The sequence below is a fragment of the Ambystoma mexicanum genome, chromosome 2q, assembly GCF_040938575.1.
Source record: "Ambystoma mexicanum isolate Mex_15411 chromosome 2q, UKY_AmexF1_1, whole genome shotgun sequence".
In the NCBI taxonomy this organism is placed as follows: domain Eukaryota; kingdom Metazoa; phylum Chordata; class Amphibia; order Caudata; family Ambystomatidae; genus Ambystoma; species Ambystoma mexicanum.
In genome coordinates this window covers 843,638,169-843,656,065 of record NC_090924.1, presented here as the reverse complement: position 1 = coordinate 843,656,065, position 17,897 = coordinate 843,638,169, and the positions used below count along the sequence as shown (strand labels likewise).

The window sequence follows — 17,897 nt, the reverse complement described above, 5'->3', positions numbered from 1 at the left end:
CTCTCTTTCCCAGCGGACCTCATCTCTATCCGCCCCTGCTCCCTGTTGCAATGCAAGAGCCTGCATTTGTGCTTTCAGTTCCTCTGTTAAGGCCTTACTCGACTCTATCAGTTTCTCCTGCATCGCTACCTGTTGCTGGAGCCTCTCATTGTGCTGGCAGAGAGCCTCATTTTCCCTCTGTGCTTCCTGGTTGGTCCTGGAGAACTGGGCCAGTCTTTGCTGCATGAGGGTTACCTCCTGAGCTGTGTCCCTATTGGCCTGCTCCTTTCTTGCTAGAGCATCCTCCACCCTCCTGGTGTGCTCTAACAAGTTCTGGTGTTCTTTTTGGAGATCACCCAGTCCCTGGTGGGCCAGGTGATTTTCTTCCATTTTTCTTTTTAAATGGCAGACTTCCTGGCCTAAGGCGTCTCTTTCCTGACTAAGAGCCTGCATTTGTGCCGCCAGGTCGTCCCTCTGCCTTTGAAAGGCACCAGCTTTCTGGCGTTCTTCATCAAACTCTGCCTGGGTATCCAGGTCTTTCAAGATCAGCTTGTTGCTCTCTACCTTCACTCTATCTAGATGACTTTGCAGGGTGGCTACCTGCTCCGTTGCATGCCCTGTTAAAGTCTAATTGTTGCTCCAGCTTTTTCTGGCTCTGCAGTAAGGAGTCCAAACTGTCTTGGTGCTCCTTCTGCAGGGCCAGAAATCTAGTATCCTGTTCTACCTTTTCCTGTTGCAGCACATCCATATCCTTCTTTATTTTAATGATGTGCTGCCTACTATCATCTTCTGACTCCTGGCTCCTCTGCAGCCTCTGCTCAGAAGAGACCAAGTCAGATTGGGCCTTCTCTAACACCATCTGTTGCCTATTTGCCAGATTTTGGCTTTCAGCACATCTATCCTGCATGTCTCCCATATATAGGTACAGGTATGCTGCTATCCTGGCAATCTTATTGTGTTCATCTTTGGCCTTAGGAGCCATATATAGTTCACTCAGGGCCACATGTAATGGACCCTGATCTCTCCATAAGTCTGACCCTGTTTCAGTGACCTGTCGCGTGATGGCCTGCAACCAGGCATCCTGGCCCTGCTCAGCCCATTCACCTCTCACAAATAGTTTATGTAAGAAGTGCTCTCTGGCTATTTTCATATCTACCAAGGTCGTCATTCTAGAGATTGGTCTCTGTCCTGATTTACAGAAGTTAGTATTTTATTTTTGCGGAACAGAACTTTTCTTGGAGTGTCCCTTTTGAGGAATGCTTCACAGCGTAATGCAGCGTGGTGATCCGACCGGATGTATGTATCCCGTCAGTTAGCACACTGTATTAAGCTGCACAAATGGTAAATCTAACCCAACGTCTCGGCTCGAGCCCCCAATTTGTAAGAGGATTCAATTCAACACTACAGCTAAGTCAACGCCTAGTCTATAATACTGAATGAAAACCCTTATTGATATATCTTTATGTCCAGTTCATGCGTTCTGGATGACTACCCCTATATAACACCCCTCTCTTGGAATCCCCCTGACCCCACTGAGCCAAGAAGTAGTTCTGTTTTGCAAATTAAAAGGTTTATTTGATAACTTAAACAATATATATTATATCACGCTTTATAATAAATTAATAATTGAATATCACACTTAATCTGATATGATAAAGATTAACAACAGAGAATCTGGCACTAGCACACTTCTTTATAATCAATGATGAGTGGTTATAGGATGGACAAGATAGCAACAATACTTTTATGGTTTCCAATGGATGCAAGGTGGAATGAAATGCAGTACAGAAAATACTCAATATGATTTCAACAAAACAATGTAATCACTTTTCTCTGGCTATTCACTCCCCCCCCTCTTTATGCAATGCAAGGAAATGGAAGGAAGCACACAGTTCTCAGAAATGCAATCAACTGTAATTCAGTTCACCCCAGCAAGCTTAGACAACAGCAGTTTGAAAACACAGGCCCAAATTGCTTTGATATGTGCTGGCAATGAATTAAAAAAATATGCTAAAATGCTTTTAATTCCCTTTCAGAGGTTCAGGGTGAGTGGTATCTAGTTAATATTAGTCCAGGCTCACACTACCAATGATGCAGGGATAGTTAGCAGGTTAAACGAATTTCTGGCAAATGGAAGGCAAGCAGCAGCAGTTTTTACATGTGAAGAAATTTGCAAATCGCGGTAAAATTCGCGAATGCGTGTTCCGCGATTGCGGTAAAACTATAAGGGTTCTAGGTTCATAGGAAAGCCACGATTCTAAGCTTTCAGATAAAAGTTACTGCAAGTCTCTAGCCCAAACGGTTACAGAGTTATGACCGATTTAATAGAGGTCGTTTTTGGTTTTGCAAATTTTAAAGTTCAAAAAGACAAGGGCAGCTTGCAACTAGAAAATGACAAGTGACAGCTTTACAAATGACAGGTGACAGTTAGGAGGCAGTTCTACTTAGATTAAATAGATTGAATTATATTATTTTAACTAGGAGATTGGTTCTGCACAGTTTTCTAGGTACTCACACTATATTCTTGAGTGAAATGGGCCTCATCACGGATCTGGTCAGGTTTTAAACTCGCCTCTGGTCTCTGCACTTCACAGTGATCTGGGTCAGCTCTCTCTGGTTCTCTGGTCTGGGTCTCTAGTTCTGGATAGATTGAAGTCTCTAGTTTGGCTCTCTGGAGGTTTGATGGAGGTAAAGTATGGATTTTTCCGGCAGAGCTTCCAGCGGCAGATGGATTTGAAAGTCCCTATCTGTCCTGTCTGTCTGCTTTTATGTGTTTAGAATGTGGGTGTGTTCTAGCATCACTGACCCTACCTCTCTCTCAGCTTCTAATTGGTCAAACTTCCATTTCTCATTTGATTGGGGAAGGAAGTGTGTGTCAGCGTGATGTCATTTTATGGCTCGCAGAGAGTCCACTCCTCCTGTCAACTTACACACAAATCTAGATTTGAAACAAATACATATTTGCAGAGGTACATATTGTTTTAGAATCATATGCACCCATCATGCATTACAGGAGGTATACCCTGTTCAAACTCTGCTCTTCCTGGGAGCTTGCATTCAGAAATGGCAATATTTTGCACTTTTTAACTGGTTTGCAATTCCGGACATTACCCCAAATTTACACACATGTGCGCAAGGAGTATGGACATTAGTTGATGAAGTGTCAGATTTTTCACATGCACACATTTTGAGTAATATCCTCTTTTCCGCTAAAACCCCCCTGAACATGCCACCGGGTCGAAAAACCTCTTAAAATGTGGGCAGAAAAATCACAAGAATTATGGTGTCATTTATAAAATTTTCACATGTCCGTACTATGAGTTATTCATCTTTTTCTAAACAATATTCTGGCTACAAAGGGGTGTGGTTTCCTCTCAGCACAAGGTAGAAATACTGGTTTATCCAGTTCTGCCAAGCCAGCTTGCTCTCACAGGCAGTGCTCCTCCCAGCTTCTGCCAAGAGGAAGCTACATTTTACGACCGCTGTAATAAAACCTTTGCCTGAGTCAAGACAGGCTTTGTTCAGAGCTCCTATAGAGCACAGGTAATTCAATTATCAGATAGATGGCATATCCTTAGTGTGAGCAGCAAAAGGGCAGCTAGGCCTGGGAACACAGCTGTGACTCAAGTTTCACTCCTGATGGGGGTAGTTGCCAGGCAGAATTCAGTTCCTTAAGCCAGACTTTCAGCTAACTATCATGTTTTTTTTTTTGCTTTTTAAATTAACTTGCAATTTTACACATGCAGCTAGAATGCTGATTCTAAGTGCAAAACTATGACATTTCAACAGTTACAAAGGCATGTGACACCAAACATAGGTCACTCATTTAATCTAAACATTTTCGATTTTAGTGTCTTTAAATCCAGTGCAACTTAAACTGCTGACTCCATAGCAGTTTTGTTATAAGCATTGTTTTGGGCTCTTCATTTCCCAGATTTTGTAGGCACACAACACTCCATTCTACCAAATGTCTGCTGGTGTCCAGTGAGTTTTTAGATGTGTTGCAATGTTTAAAATAGACAGTTTGAGCCAGCCTTCAGAGAAACACAGGGTGGTTTTAAACTGCCGGCTTTTGGATAGTGGTGAGTACTGGTACTGCACCCATTTTTGGGATTTAAGAAAATGAATTCCCAACAATTCTAGGTTGCATTTGGCAATCAGCATTGCCATTCCCAATGGTTTCAGACTACTGTGCGGGTAGTCCAATGGTGGTTTTAGGCGCTTTGAAGCTAACCGGCGCTACTGTTTTTCCTTTGGCAACCCATTTCCCTCATGGCAACCCGGCCTTTCATTCTCGCACTGGTGGGTGACAAGTGAGGCAACCATTTTGGTGTGCGCACAAACTGCGCAGCTTTCCTGGATTTCGGCGCACATGTGGGTTTTCTGCCATCTTGAATTTTCTAAGCCCACAGCACCAAATGTTGTGGCATGATAGCTTAAACGTGGGTCAGGACACCCAACAAACCCCTGAAGAGGTTGCCGAATAAATCTGCTGAGTAAAGGGGTGAGTATTCCTATCCTCTCCGCCAATCATGAATAGTTCATGAATTACACATTGAACTCTCCTGCAAAGTGCATATTGCGGAACCTGTGACTTTTGGGCATTAGGCACCAATTCTTTGCAGGGTTGGCCTTACTAAGAATTAGGGACCTTGTTTTAGGATTATCTGTGGATGTTCTACCTATTTTACCTACCCCTCTATGCTGGTTCTTAATGACTGTTTGCTCCATTTACTTTAACAAACGGTTATTTATGCGTTACCTTGGACTTTTCCAACTATTGCATACATGTTTCTAAAGATAAAGTGTTACTGTTTTGTTAGCAAAACCCCCAATATTGAATGTATATATGTATTTGATAGTTCTACAATACTTCCCTGAAAGTTTATTGCTTAGAGTGTATTCTAAAGGTCTAATAAACAATTGTATGTGTTTGTACATCTTCTAACTTGAATTATTGGAGTGTTCTGTGCGCATCCCATTGTAGCCCTAGACCACTCACACCCTCCTGAGTCTAAGCCTCACATCTCCTCTACTCTACCTTGACTGGGTGTAGCATATCAGTGCCTTTCCGGTTCACTATAATAGGTTGGCCCCTCAGAATCCACCCACCTTAACAGCTAACTGAACTCTGTATCTTACACGCTGTTAGGAAAGATTGTTTTCTTTGCTGTTTCCCTAAATAGACAACTATGGAACCCCCTAGACCTGTGCTGCTGTTATGAACCAGTCTTGACATTTGGAGACAAGTAAAGACCTTTGGCTTCACCCATCGTGCAAAGCTCATCTGTTGTGGGGGCATTGGCCCAACCTTATGGCTATATGTGCAGAGGGTTTTCCATTATGAAGATCTTGTTTGTTTTAAACTGCATTCATCATCTTACAGTGAGGTGCGGTAGGGATCCTTTGTGTCCCTTTTACTTGTTTGCTGGTAACTTTGTGGCTACTTGAATGATGTTTATGTTTATTTAGTTTATATAGCGCTTTAAGCCAAATCGCTTTACAATATAACAACGAGGTACAAAAATGGTAGAAGCAAGTTAAAAATCGTGATACAAACAATGATTTAATATGTAGAACAGTTTCCTTGGGACTGAAGGTGAAGGAACGGAGAGAAGGAAGGGAGAGGAGGTAGAAAGGAAGAGGAGCAATAAAGTCAGATAAGTGATATAAGGTCAAGTGGATGTGAGAAGGGAAGGGAAGGTATGAGGGACAGGGATATGGAGAGGATAGATGGTAGAAGGTCAAGGGGGTAAGGGGTAGTGAAGAAGAAGGGCTATAATGTATCCAAGACAGGCTTCTACTGTGTTTCTTTAAAATTCTTGCATGCTCTTTTGCATTTTAACGCATAATACCTTTCACAGTACCAGAACTTGGCTTTGCAACTATCCAGCATTGTCTTCAACTGTCTCGGCAAAGCTCAGCTCCTTTGCTGAACTCGATAAGGCCTTCATCAGTGCTTGGACCCATGGGTACAAACATTCTTGTCCCCTGCTTGAAGACCCGGTCTTTAGAAGCGCCTTGAACCGTCATGTGGGCTGACCAGATTCCTAATGGCAATTCACTGTATCGGTAGTCGCCCCGAGTTTGGATTTGGGACCCCACACACCATCGACAAGAGGCCCTCCCCTGCAGTTGCATGAATGGCCTCTGTTTCCGCCATGAGGGTAGACTTGCACCATTTGATTGTGGCAGCGGTCGCTGATTTCCACCTGCATCATGTCCTGGGGTCCTCTGAGGCAGTCAACAATGTGGTGGTCATTTCTTCATTGTGACAGGGTCGTTCAGTTGTCAAGTGCCAGGAACAGTCACGCCAGAGCACGGAATCTCGGACTAGCCAGACCTAAATCCGGACACACAAAAAATGTGACCGCTGCACTAGCGACCCTAGCACCCCTGCAATAGAGCCAAGACATGAAGCACAATCCCCAGCAACTTCAGGAGTCTGACGTCGTCCCTGAGTGAATCGGAGTACAGGGGGTGAGTTAACATACCCATTTCTACTGCCTCTATCTCTATAGGGTTTAAACGGGCATAAATGTCCTTGCCCTACCTCTCCCTTGCCCGGATGATCAGTGTAGCTCTGGTCAAGGATCCTTCCCTGGGCTTCCCCTAAGGTTATTGGATTGGAAGAGGGTCACCTAAAAACATTACTCCTTTTGTTCTTCAACTTTTAAAAAACTTCCAACCTGCCTCTTGGCAGTGCCAAGCTTTGTTCAAACTAAGTTAAAGACTTGTAGTCTCCTACAGGGGATTTTATTGAGACATGTCTCTAAGGGCACTAGGACACATCTCTTCTAGAAAGGGAAGGACTTTCAGAATTGTAGAACCTCATAATAAGGTTGTGTATGGTGTTTTAGCTATTTAATTCTTTCAGATGACCTGCCAAATTGGCTCATTACTTACCTTGTTTTTTCTTCACTTACTTTGCTACATTACAGTGTCCTACTTCTGATCTGTGTTTAAAAGTAAAGTGGAGGTTATCTGTAGTCCGAGTACCCCAAAAGTGAAAGTGTATATAAATGGTAATATATGTTTAGTGTGTTACATTTATAAAGAGCTGTTCAACACGTAAATAAATGTAACTATTTTTATACATTCCGACCTAACCTGTGTTATTAATGAGTGCTCGGTGTCTGCTTAACGGAACCCTTCACCACTGTCACACTAAGTCTAAACTTAACTGATCAGTCACACTACCTAATTTGGCTAGGCATTAGTGACTAGCCTATTCACCAGAAAAGGGGGGCCTCTCAGAATCTGTCGACAGGGCAGATTCTGAAAATCCATCTTAACGCAGGCAAAAACAGTCATGGTAGATGACATCTTTCTTGGCTTCCCTTCAGTAGTTTTAAACAGTGTGGGCTCAATCCCAAACCAGGTCTCAAATTTAGATGCAAAGTGTTGAAGAATTCAGAAGATGTTAGGTTTCTAGACAATGAAAAGAAATTAAATGCTTTGCCTACCATGCTCTTCTAGATGATCAATGCACAGCGTCACAAATTTTGGCACAGTGGTGTTTTCCCTCTGACACAGACTGATTAAGCTGCAACCAAACACTTGATCTGAAAGTAAAAATGCCCAGTTAATTGTTGCAGTATTTTAATCAAATTATGTTACATACTTATTGGAAACCCTTACTATTTAGGAGCAAAAGAGGAATTTCATTCAGCTCAAAAATATGCAAATGTCTTTCTGGACTGTGGCATTACCCATAGAGGGACTTCGAAATAGCTATTGATGCTCTTCTAAATTCCATCAATGGGATTTGTTTTGAAAATGGCAGACATGGTTACTTAGCCCGGGTACAATGCAGATTGTTCTGATCATGGAGCTGGTATATAGTGTTGGTTATTGGCCTAACAGTATAAGGAAGAACAGCATACCATTAATAATTGCAGAGCTATTCAACAGCTCTAGTTATTGGTCCTGGAATTACCTGTGGGTCGAAGCATCATGCAACATCACATAAAGAGGAAAGGACTATAACTAGTATTCTAGTATTACTGACTACCCGCAGAGTAAATAATTGCTACTAGCACATTAATATGCAAGCACCAACATCCCTGAAAAAAGATAGGGGAATGGTTTGCTTATTGGGGACAACATGCAAGTCTATATTTGAAACAGTGTGTCCGGGTAAATGCAGTGTCCATATGACAATTGTGAGATGCTCAATGGAAAACAAAGCTTGAAGGTTCATAAAGGCTTGCAGATCAAACACAAGAAAAAACAATTCTTCTAATTTTGATACTTAGTCCTAAATTAAGTTACGTTAATAAGCAAACATGCGAAAAAAGGGTGGGGGACTGGACCAATGTACCGCGATTCAAATAAACAAAAACAGCACCCATAGGATACACTTCACAACTCAGTTTTGCTGGCTATTCCAGAACCATCCATTGCATGAACACATTCTGTCTCCAATCATAACCTAAGTTTCCTTTCCGGAGCAACCCAAACACTCATTAAAAAATATATTTTATTCAATTACACAAATATAAAAAAACAATACAATATATATTCACTTTAAATACACAATTTTTAGACTCAATTATTAGGTCAAACGTTATTATGGAGGGGTTAGTAAAGTGTGCCTCTGTTTTCTCTAGTGTAATACAATTTCCTCTTGTCAATTGTCACTCCAAAGAACCCATTGGATTGTCGGGACTCTGTCAAGTACCTCAAACTTGGCTGTTTCAATTAAACATTGTCACTTCAACCATCTACATCGGTCAAGCCTAGTTGGCACCCACAAAAAGTCAAAGAAAAGTAATTGACTATGTGTTTCCGGTTTCAGATTTGCATTAACTCAATAACGCACTGTGCTTTTTGAAAAAAACAATGCTGACAACGGTGTGTTTCGACCTATAAAAACTGAGTCTGCTCTCTTGTCGAGAGCACCTTTGTTTTTTGTTTTTCTTTAGCCCTTTATGAGGACACAGAATATTTTGGCCGCATATTCATTCTACAGTCTAGAGTTCTCGGCAAGGTTGGGTGAACCCTTCTTATTTCAATTGGCATCTCCTGCAAACACATAAATCGGTCAGGCATAACCTCAGTCTCACATAACAATACACTGGTACTACGGAGAAGCCATGTCTCAAACTTACTTGGGACTCTTCAATGATGCCCCTTGTTTTTGCATCAAATGCTGTTTCCAATATATCTGTTTTTCCACTTTAACATTGCATGCCACACTTGAATGTACATATCTACAAATGAAGCACATATGCATCCCAGCTCCAAACAGTGAGTTCAGTGCCACTAGTTTTTTAATAAATAAATTTAAAATAAATCTGACTAAAGATGTTTTACTAAACTGTTTTACCTTTAGTTCATCGCTCTTTTCATATGGTGAACTTTCCATCTCGAAGTTTCAATCAAGATAACCTGCATACTGTCACTGGATAACCCTCTTGGGAGAAACTTGAGTTATGATTGGAAATGGAATGTGTTGATGCAAAGGATGGTTGTGGAATAGTCAGCAAAACTGAGTTGTGAAGTGTATCCTATGGGTGCTGTTTTTGTTAATAAGCCAACATGGCCAGCATTGTTCAAGAAATGTGAGATACGGAAGCAGTCAACAAGTGAAAGGGAAACTGAGTGCCACTTAGCATCTGCAATGCTTACTGTAGGGTTCTGCAACCTTTCGCTCTTCAAATGTTTTGGACTATAACTCACATCAGCCCTACTCCACAGTCAATGAGGGATCACCAGCATCCTAGTCCAAAGCTTTTGGGGAGTCTCAGGTTGCAGACTCCTGGTACTGCAAACAACACATTTTGTTCATTTCAAAGGAATGTTCAATCCTGTCCTCGACTTGGTGCAGGAGCTCCAAAAACAAACCTTGATAATGCAATGAACTGGCAATACAAAATACAGACCCACAAAGTGTTTCAATGCTTTTGTTCCCCCTAAACCTTGCAGAGGAGTCAAACAGGCATATTGTCCCCTCGCTCTTACTCATACATAACTGCCAATAAAGGGAAATGTGAGCAAGGACCTATGTTTTGATATTGACCGGCATCTTGCAAACCAGTGGGCTTTCTTCCTGCTTGCTCTAAAAAATCATTGAGGTGCTTGCTGTACGACTCTGAATAGCCTTCCTTTTGAGTTAAAATATTTTGGGGAAGAATGACCTTTCTACATTTTGGGGCACCTCTGGTAAGACCCACCAACTGTAACAGTCGATCCATAATTCACTGATCGATTTTGAAGATGATTATGTGTATGCCACTGTAGCTGCTCGCTACCCCATCTACTTTACTTTATTATATTTATAGTGAGCAGCCATAGACCCATGGGTGTGAGGGCACAGACAATAGACACACGTGACAAGAAACAAGCAGAGGCTGTCCTAAGACTAACTAAAGAATTACCAGAGAGGAGGGCATCAAATGAAGTACTAATTAAAGAGGAAGGTTTTTAGGCCCTTCTTGAAATCGCTCAAGACTGAGGAGCCTCTCAGATGGCTGGGCAGAGCATTCCAGAGCGCCGGGGGCCACAAGAGCAAAGGCACCCAATTGCACTTTTTTGGTTTTAAACCTTGGCTGGTGGAGAAGGGTATGGTTGTTAGAGCACAAATTTCTAAGGAAGTTTTTTTTCCTATATACCTTTGTAAATTTGGGGGCATCGTACCCATAAGGCACTTGAAGGTAATGACCAAAAGTCTGAAGGATATCCGAGCCTCCACAGGAAGCCAATGCAGGGCTCGACGCGCTTCAGAAACATGGGCCCTATAAGAGGGACCAGCTACAACTCTAACCGCTCCGTTCTGAACTACCTGAAGTCAATTAATGGTGGATTTGCTGCAACTTGCCAACAGACTACAGCAATAATCAAGTTTGGCTCCAACAATAGCTCAGGCAATAGACTCGGCATTCTGTTTGGAGATGAACAGTCTCAAGTGGGCCAACAATTTAATATAGTAGGTGGCGGATGAGACTGTACTGGCTACGTAGGGCTTCATGTTAAGCGACTGATCCAGAACCACTCCCAACATTTTTATTGGGGAGGGTGTGGATTTGAGCATCCCCTAGCTGGAAGTGCTTATAGGCTGAGTCAAGTTTGGCTAAAATGCCCTCGGATCCCACCACCATGAGTTTGGTCTTACCACGGTTGAGTGCGAGGTTATTTAGCATCATCCACTGTTCAATAATGGAGAATATGCGATTAGGTTCACTCTCATCCAGGTCGTGCTCACCAGTTTAGTTTATTATTTATATAGCGCCGCTTGGCCCTGGGGCATCCAGGCACTTGGCATGATTGCAAAAGTAGCCAAAATATTACAAGCATGGTCAGTAGGTAAACATTACAGGTAGTCAAGACATAAGACATTTACTGATAATATACACATTCTAACGTATTTATAAGGTTTGAAATTGTGCAGATTATACAGGCAGTATGTGCATTTGTGTGGTAATGAGTTGGCGTTTTAGGCTTCTTTGGCCAGTAGCCAAGTTTTGGCACTGTCTGAATCGATGAAACGATGGTTCGGATCTGAGATCGGCTGGTAGTGAGTTCCAGAGTTTGGCGGCTAGCACAGGGAAGCTTGTGCCGCCTGCTTTTTGGAGCTTAAATCTGGGGATATTTAAGCAATGTGTTTGGGCTGATCTAGTTGGGCGAGATGGGGTGTGGTGCATGAAGTTGTCCGAGAGGTATCTAGGTGCTTGGTTGGATAAGCATTTGTGTGATATTCGATTCTCTGAGTTATAGATAGCCATTGACAGGAGCATCTGGCGTCGGAGATGTACTCGTGTTTGGATATGTTCATAGCTGCTCTTAATGCGTTATTTTGGATAACTTGAAGCTTGTTGATGTTCTTTTGGCTGGTACCCAGGTAGAGAGCGTTGCAATAGTCGACCTTCGAGAGTACTAGTGCTCTGGCTAAGGTGGTGCAGTTGGAGGTCGAGAGGTAAGGTCTACTGGCATTGATGAGCTTACATGTGTAAGCGGTGGTGGATGAGTTGGCGCTGATTTGTCTTGTCAGTGTAAGGGAGGAGTCAAGGTAAATCTCAAGAGTTTTGACGTTGTTGGAGACAGAAATGTTGTTGCCGTCAATAGTGAATGTCTGGTTGAGTTTGTTGAGTCTGGATTGGGAGCCTAGGAGAAGAAGCTCGGTCTTGTCATCGTTGAGGCAGAGGCAGTGTTTGGCCATCCATTCTTGGATAATGGGGTAAATGTTGTCGAGTACTGTGTTGTCGGTGGAGTAATCGCCTGTTAGTGGGATGAGTATTTGAGTGTCATCTGCGTAATTCGCGTAGATGACACCCAAATGGTCCAGTATGTCCAAGAGAGGTTTTGTAAACACATTGTATAGTGTGGGGGAACACAGGAGCCCTGCGGGACGCCACGTGTAATGGGGGCTGGTTCGGCAGAGGCTGTGGGAGCAAAGACCCTCATGGATCTGTTATTCAGGAAGGATTGAATCCAGGCATTGGCCTTGTCGGAGAATTTGGCTGCTGAGGTTAGATGTTTGCAGAGAATATCCATGATTTACCAAATCAAAGGCGGCCGACAGGTCGAGGAGAAGAAGAAGGGCTAGTTTTCCATTGTCTTTGTGGTTATCCATTTGTGTTTTGATATCGATCAAGGCTGTCTCTGTGCCGTGTTTGGGGCGGAAGCCCGATTGTCTTAGTCCTAGTAAGTTATTTTTCTCTAGGTGGTTCTGGATCTGCAGGTAGGCAGCTCTGTCAAGGATTTTTAGGAGGAAGGGCACAGTAGTAATAGGTCTGTAATTCGTGGGGACACTGGGGTCTAGCGTGGGTTTCTTGAGTAGAGGTAAAACCCAGGAATCCTTTAGGTTGTTAGGTACTATGCTGGATGTGAAGGATGAGTTTATAAGCGATGTGATGAAAGGGGCAATATGTTTGGCCGTGTCTTTGATAACTGGAGCAGGGTAGATGTCGCCTTGGCATTTGGAGGGTTTCAGATAGTTAATTAGGTCTTCAACCTCTTTGGTGGTGTTGGTGGAGAATTCAAATAGGTTGTTATTGTCCATTCGTGAGGTTTGGGTGGGAGAGATGGGATTGTCTGCAAACGTGAGGCTTTCTTTCTTTGACTCAATTTTGGCTTGTAACATAGCAATTTTGCCAAGGAGTGCTTCTTGTATGTTGGTACACCAAGAGATGTCTTTGGTACATGTGTCTGGGATGGGAGATGGCGACTCGAGGTCTCTCAGGATGTTAAAGAGCTCTTTGGTGTTGGATTTGGCATTGCAGATTCTCTCATTGTATATGTTTTTTTTGTTTGGATGATTGCTGACTTGTAGATATTGGAGGCTAGGGAGTAGGATGTTTTATTATTAGCGGAAGGAGACTGTTTCCATGCTGATTCAGCTTGTCTTTTGTTTTTGCTGAGAGTTTTTAGTTCAGGAGTGAACCAAGAGTTGAGATGCGCGCGTGGTTTGGCTTTCCGTAGTTTGAGTGGTGCTACAGTATTTATGGCCTTGAGAATGGTTGTGTTATAGAGGTCTACTAATTCAGTGGGGTTGGTAGTGGTGGGTGTGAAATCAATGATGGGTTGGAATAGAGGGATGCGTTTCTCAACTGTGATAGTTTTGCTGTTTCTTATGAGTGTGGGTGGAGCGTTGGGGAGGGACGCAGTGGTTTGTCTTTGTTGATGGTGAAAGTGATGAGGTGATGGTCAGTCCAGGCACATAGTGTATTGGAGAGGATGGTGGTGTTGCAGTGGCGGTCTGCTATCCAGTCAAGGATGCAGCCTTTGTTGTGTGTGGGTTGAGAGATGTGGTGGGTGAGTTCTGATTCTGAGATAGTATTAGCGACTGTGCTTGCTTTGTCATCTTTCTCGGCATTGTACCCGAGGTTGAAGTCACTTAGAATAAGTAACCGTGAATTGGGTTTGGTGTTAGAGAGTAGGAGAGCTATATCGTCGTTGAATGAGGATATGGGGCATGGCGGTCTATAGATAAGATGGGTAGTGATTGTGCTTGTGTTAGTTGTGGATAGTTTGATGGTGAGTAATTCAGCAGATGGGAGTGATTGGTTTTGTATGCGTCTTATGTTAAGGGAGCTTCTTGCAATAATGGCTACACCGCTGCCTTTGGATGTTTGTCTGTCTGCGCGGTAGATGGTGTAGTCAATAGGGATGTTTAACGCTAGGGTGGGGCCTGATGCTGCGTGGAGCCAGGTCTCAGTAATAGCTATGAAGACTAGATCGTTGAGAGAGATGATGTCGGCTATGTCTAGGGCATGGGCGACTAATGATCTTGCGTTGATAAGTGCGCCTTTGATTGTTTCGGTGGTGGCTTGGTGTGGTTTTCTGTTGAGTATACGGGGGGAGGAGGCATTGGAGCAGGGAGTGAACTGGTCGGGAGATACTGTTGTGTGTGTGATGTGAGTGGCTGGTTTGGGTTTAGTTTTACATTTGCTTGGTCCTGTGTTGATCTGAGGCGGTCGTGTCTCATTGTGCCTATGCTGGGATAGGAGTTCCTGATGGTATTGTTCTCAGTGAGAGGGATGACACTGTGTGTCTTCTGCATAGTTAGAAAAGAGTATAACCTCTTGAGCGAGATGAGCGAAGAACGGAGCCATGAAGATATTATAGATACAAGGTGATTGGCTGGCTTCTTGTGGAACTCCAAAAAGTACCTGAATTGCGGGTGCCTTCGCCTCATTGGCGCACACACCCTGCTAAATCTATTTGATAGGATGGAGAGCAGCTATTTGGTGGCGGCCTGGGAGCAATTAGCTACCGAGATGAGCCTGTCCGCCAAGATGGAATGATCGACAAGGTCTAACGCCGCAGATTGATCTAGAGAGATTAAAAGTGAAATCTGCTGGTTATCCAACCTCTGTAGAGGTTGAGATTTAAGGTCCAGTAATGAGGTCTCAGTGCCAAAACCTTGTCTGAAACCCGACTGAAATGGGTTGAGGATAGGGTGCGAATTGAGATGTTGAGCGATTTGAGTATATGCAACCCGGTCCAGTATTTTCAACATAAAGGGGGTGTTGGTTATTGGCCTGTAGTTGGTAGGGACAGTCTGATCAGGTTAGGCTTTTTTAAGAGGGGAGAGACCCATGCTTGCTTCATCTCATCTGAAACAACGCCATTGAGAAGTAAAGAGTAGACAAATTTGCATATGGCCTGCACCAGTGAAAGAGGGCAGGCTTTGATAATAGTGGAAGCGCAGGGGTCCCCTGTGCAATTGGTGGCTTTACGTTTGGTAATAATGGATGTTAATTCCTCCCCAGAAATCGGAGTAAAGTCGAAAATGGGAATATCTGGATTCCTAATAAATGTATTGTCATCATTATTAATACCATGGGTGTCGAAGACACTTTTTATTAGTAGCTATGCCTTCCCGGATACCGTCTAGTTTCTTTGACATAGCATTCTGGATATCCGAGCACCAATTGTCATCTCTGATGATTGTAGAGGCTATGCTGTAGGTGACAACATCTCAAACTACACGAAGGCTGCATTCTCCAGGTGCAATGAAAGTGATTTCAAAGGAATAAGTGATGTGAGGTAGACTAACAAATGATTTCCCTCTGGTAGCATGCATTCTGATTGATTAGTCCTTCCTACCACAGATTCCTCTTCTTAATAGATCCCAGTAGCAGTACAGAAATCTGAAGGAGGGAGGAGCGAACGAAAACCATTCAGTTATACCAGACAACTCAACCAAAGGAAGCGTTCTATTCTGATGGGTAATCCCAGCAGTAATGTTTGGAAAATGTGTGCAGCAAAGTCCACATAGCCACTAGACATATGTCCAAAAACCAGTACCCTTTTCAGTCCGGGGAGGTAGCCAGATCTGGTTGAATGAGCTCCAAGGCCGCCAGGCACATCCTTCCCAGCCAGATCCTAACATTCAGAAAAGCCGAGAACGATCCGTCTGGACAGGGTCTATTTATTAACAGCCCTGGCGGCACAGGCACCAGAATAAACCACAAAGAGCTGCTTCTTTTTGTTCGAATGTCCCTTGGCCAAGAGACATAGCAGCGAAGGGTCCTTAAAGGGTACAGTCAATGGAACAGCTCATGAAGGATGAAAAAAAACCAGGAAGATAAATCTTCTGAGCGAGATGAAATTCCGGCTATCTTGGGAAGGAAGGATGGACACACTCTCAAAGTCACCTTCCCCTTAAAGAACACACACAATATGGGGGTTCAACAGTCTGGAGCACACTCACATGCCTCGCTGAAGTGATGGCAACCAGACAAATCATTTATGCAGGGGCTCAAATGGAGCACCGATGTAAAAAGCCAAAACTGAATTCAAATCCCATGCAGGAACAAGAAACAGGCATGGGCGAAACTGGTTACCCAAACCTTGCAAAAATAACTTTGCACGTAAAGAGCATGCCCTAATCAGGAGACCTTTTAAAGACCAACATGCTGTTCTGGTTCCCCTTCACAGTACCAATCTGCAGGCCGAAAAGGGTCAAGGAAAGCAGGAATTCCAGAACAAAGGAAGTTGGGCAGGTCAAAGGGTACATATCCCCCTCTCTACACCAAGATGAAAACATACGCCACCAGCAGCCATAGATCAGCTTGGTGCAGGCTTCAGTGATGAGAACATCATCTAGGACATTGTCTGACAAGTCTCGCTCCTTATACCTTGGCCTCTGCGCAGCCAAGCATGAAGGTTCAGACTGCAGTTGCTCGGGATTCAGGACAGGTCTCCCCAAGCAGCTGAGCACGTCCACCTTTGCGGTGAGGTGCCAGGAAGGACAGATGGACACATCCAGAAGCTCAGAATACCCCTTCCTCCAGGCACAGTCTAGAGAGATCAGAATCGCCATGAATCCGAACTTTCGCAATTTCCAGAGAGCCAGTAAAATGACAGGGATTCAAGAGAAGGCATTCAGGAGTTGAAAGTGTGACCACTGTTTTAACCGTTCAAAATTCACCACATAAATAGATTGCTAGTTTGGGCAAGGCAATATTGGTTTGGGGGAAAAGCAGTAACTAATTTGACTCTGTACACATGGACTTGAGAAGGTGTTCTCTTACCACCCTTGTGGTAGTAGGTGAAGTGCTTCACAGCATGTTCCCCAAGGGCTTTCGAGTGCATAAACTGGCTAGAATCACATTCGTATGGAGAACCGCAGGGAGGACTACAATGTTATGGTCCCCAGTCAGAGCATGATTTGAAGTCCAAGGCTTTTAGTGTTTTAAGTAGGACAAAGGTAAATTAGCTAAGCTAAGTGGCATTAAAAAAAAAAGACACTAAGGAAATGGCGCATAGTGACTCGATTTATATCGGCACCAAATTCTGGGCATGCAGAGGAGTCGTCTGGCAGAGCAGATGTGGTACCCCACTACTACTATTGGTAGCTGAAAATGTTTGCAAAACAGCTGGTGCTGGAGACAGAATATCTAAGGCGAGGAATCTATGGGAGGCAGGAAACCATTATATAACGGAGGACACCACTGTTCTATTTACATTTCTAAGAGTTTTAGGCGCCAATGGTATACATTTCCTTTTTCAATGCAAGACCAGGCATCAGGCTAAAAGTCATGGAACTAATTATATTTCATTTTAATCTAAAATTTTAAACCATAACACCAATAAATATATAAAGTTATGCATAATATGAACAAAATATGTAGACCAAGATATCCTAGGCAATGAGGTTCACTTCTGCTTAGAAGTAAGTTATCAAGTGCATTGTGTGGGCCCTAGATTCTGACACTGTGGACAACTTTACAATGTTTAGCTACATAGTGTGTAGCTTTCAACATGGCTTCAATCTTGACTGAAACATTCCCCGACAACGCCTGCTCTATTAAAATAAAAAAATAAAAAGATTAAAAAAACTTTATTCATCACCTTTTTTTTTTTTAACAAATGTTGAATTTTTTACTTCAAATTCGTAGAATGGTGGGTTGGGTTTGGTGTCTGGGGTAGTCATCTTGGTAGTTGCCACAGCCACGAAGGACCAATAC

At 43.2% G+C, this 17,897-nt stretch overlaps 1 protein-coding gene across 11 annotated transcripts in view; it reads right to left on the bottom strand.

Annotated features, from left to right (window-relative positions):
* Positions 1-17,897, bottom strand: part of ARHGAP12 (Rho GTPase activating protein 12) — a 697,283-nt gene that overhangs the window by 125,731 nt on the left and 553,655 nt on the right. For all 11 annotated transcript variants that reach the window (XM_069648062.1, XM_069648064.1, XM_069648067.1 and 8 more), the window contains one exon: positions 7,446-7,544. In XM_069648062.1, the coding sequence (XP_069504163.1) occupies positions 7,446-7,544 (99 nt within the window). The remainder of the gene's footprint in view (positions 1-7,445; positions 7,545-17,897) is intronic.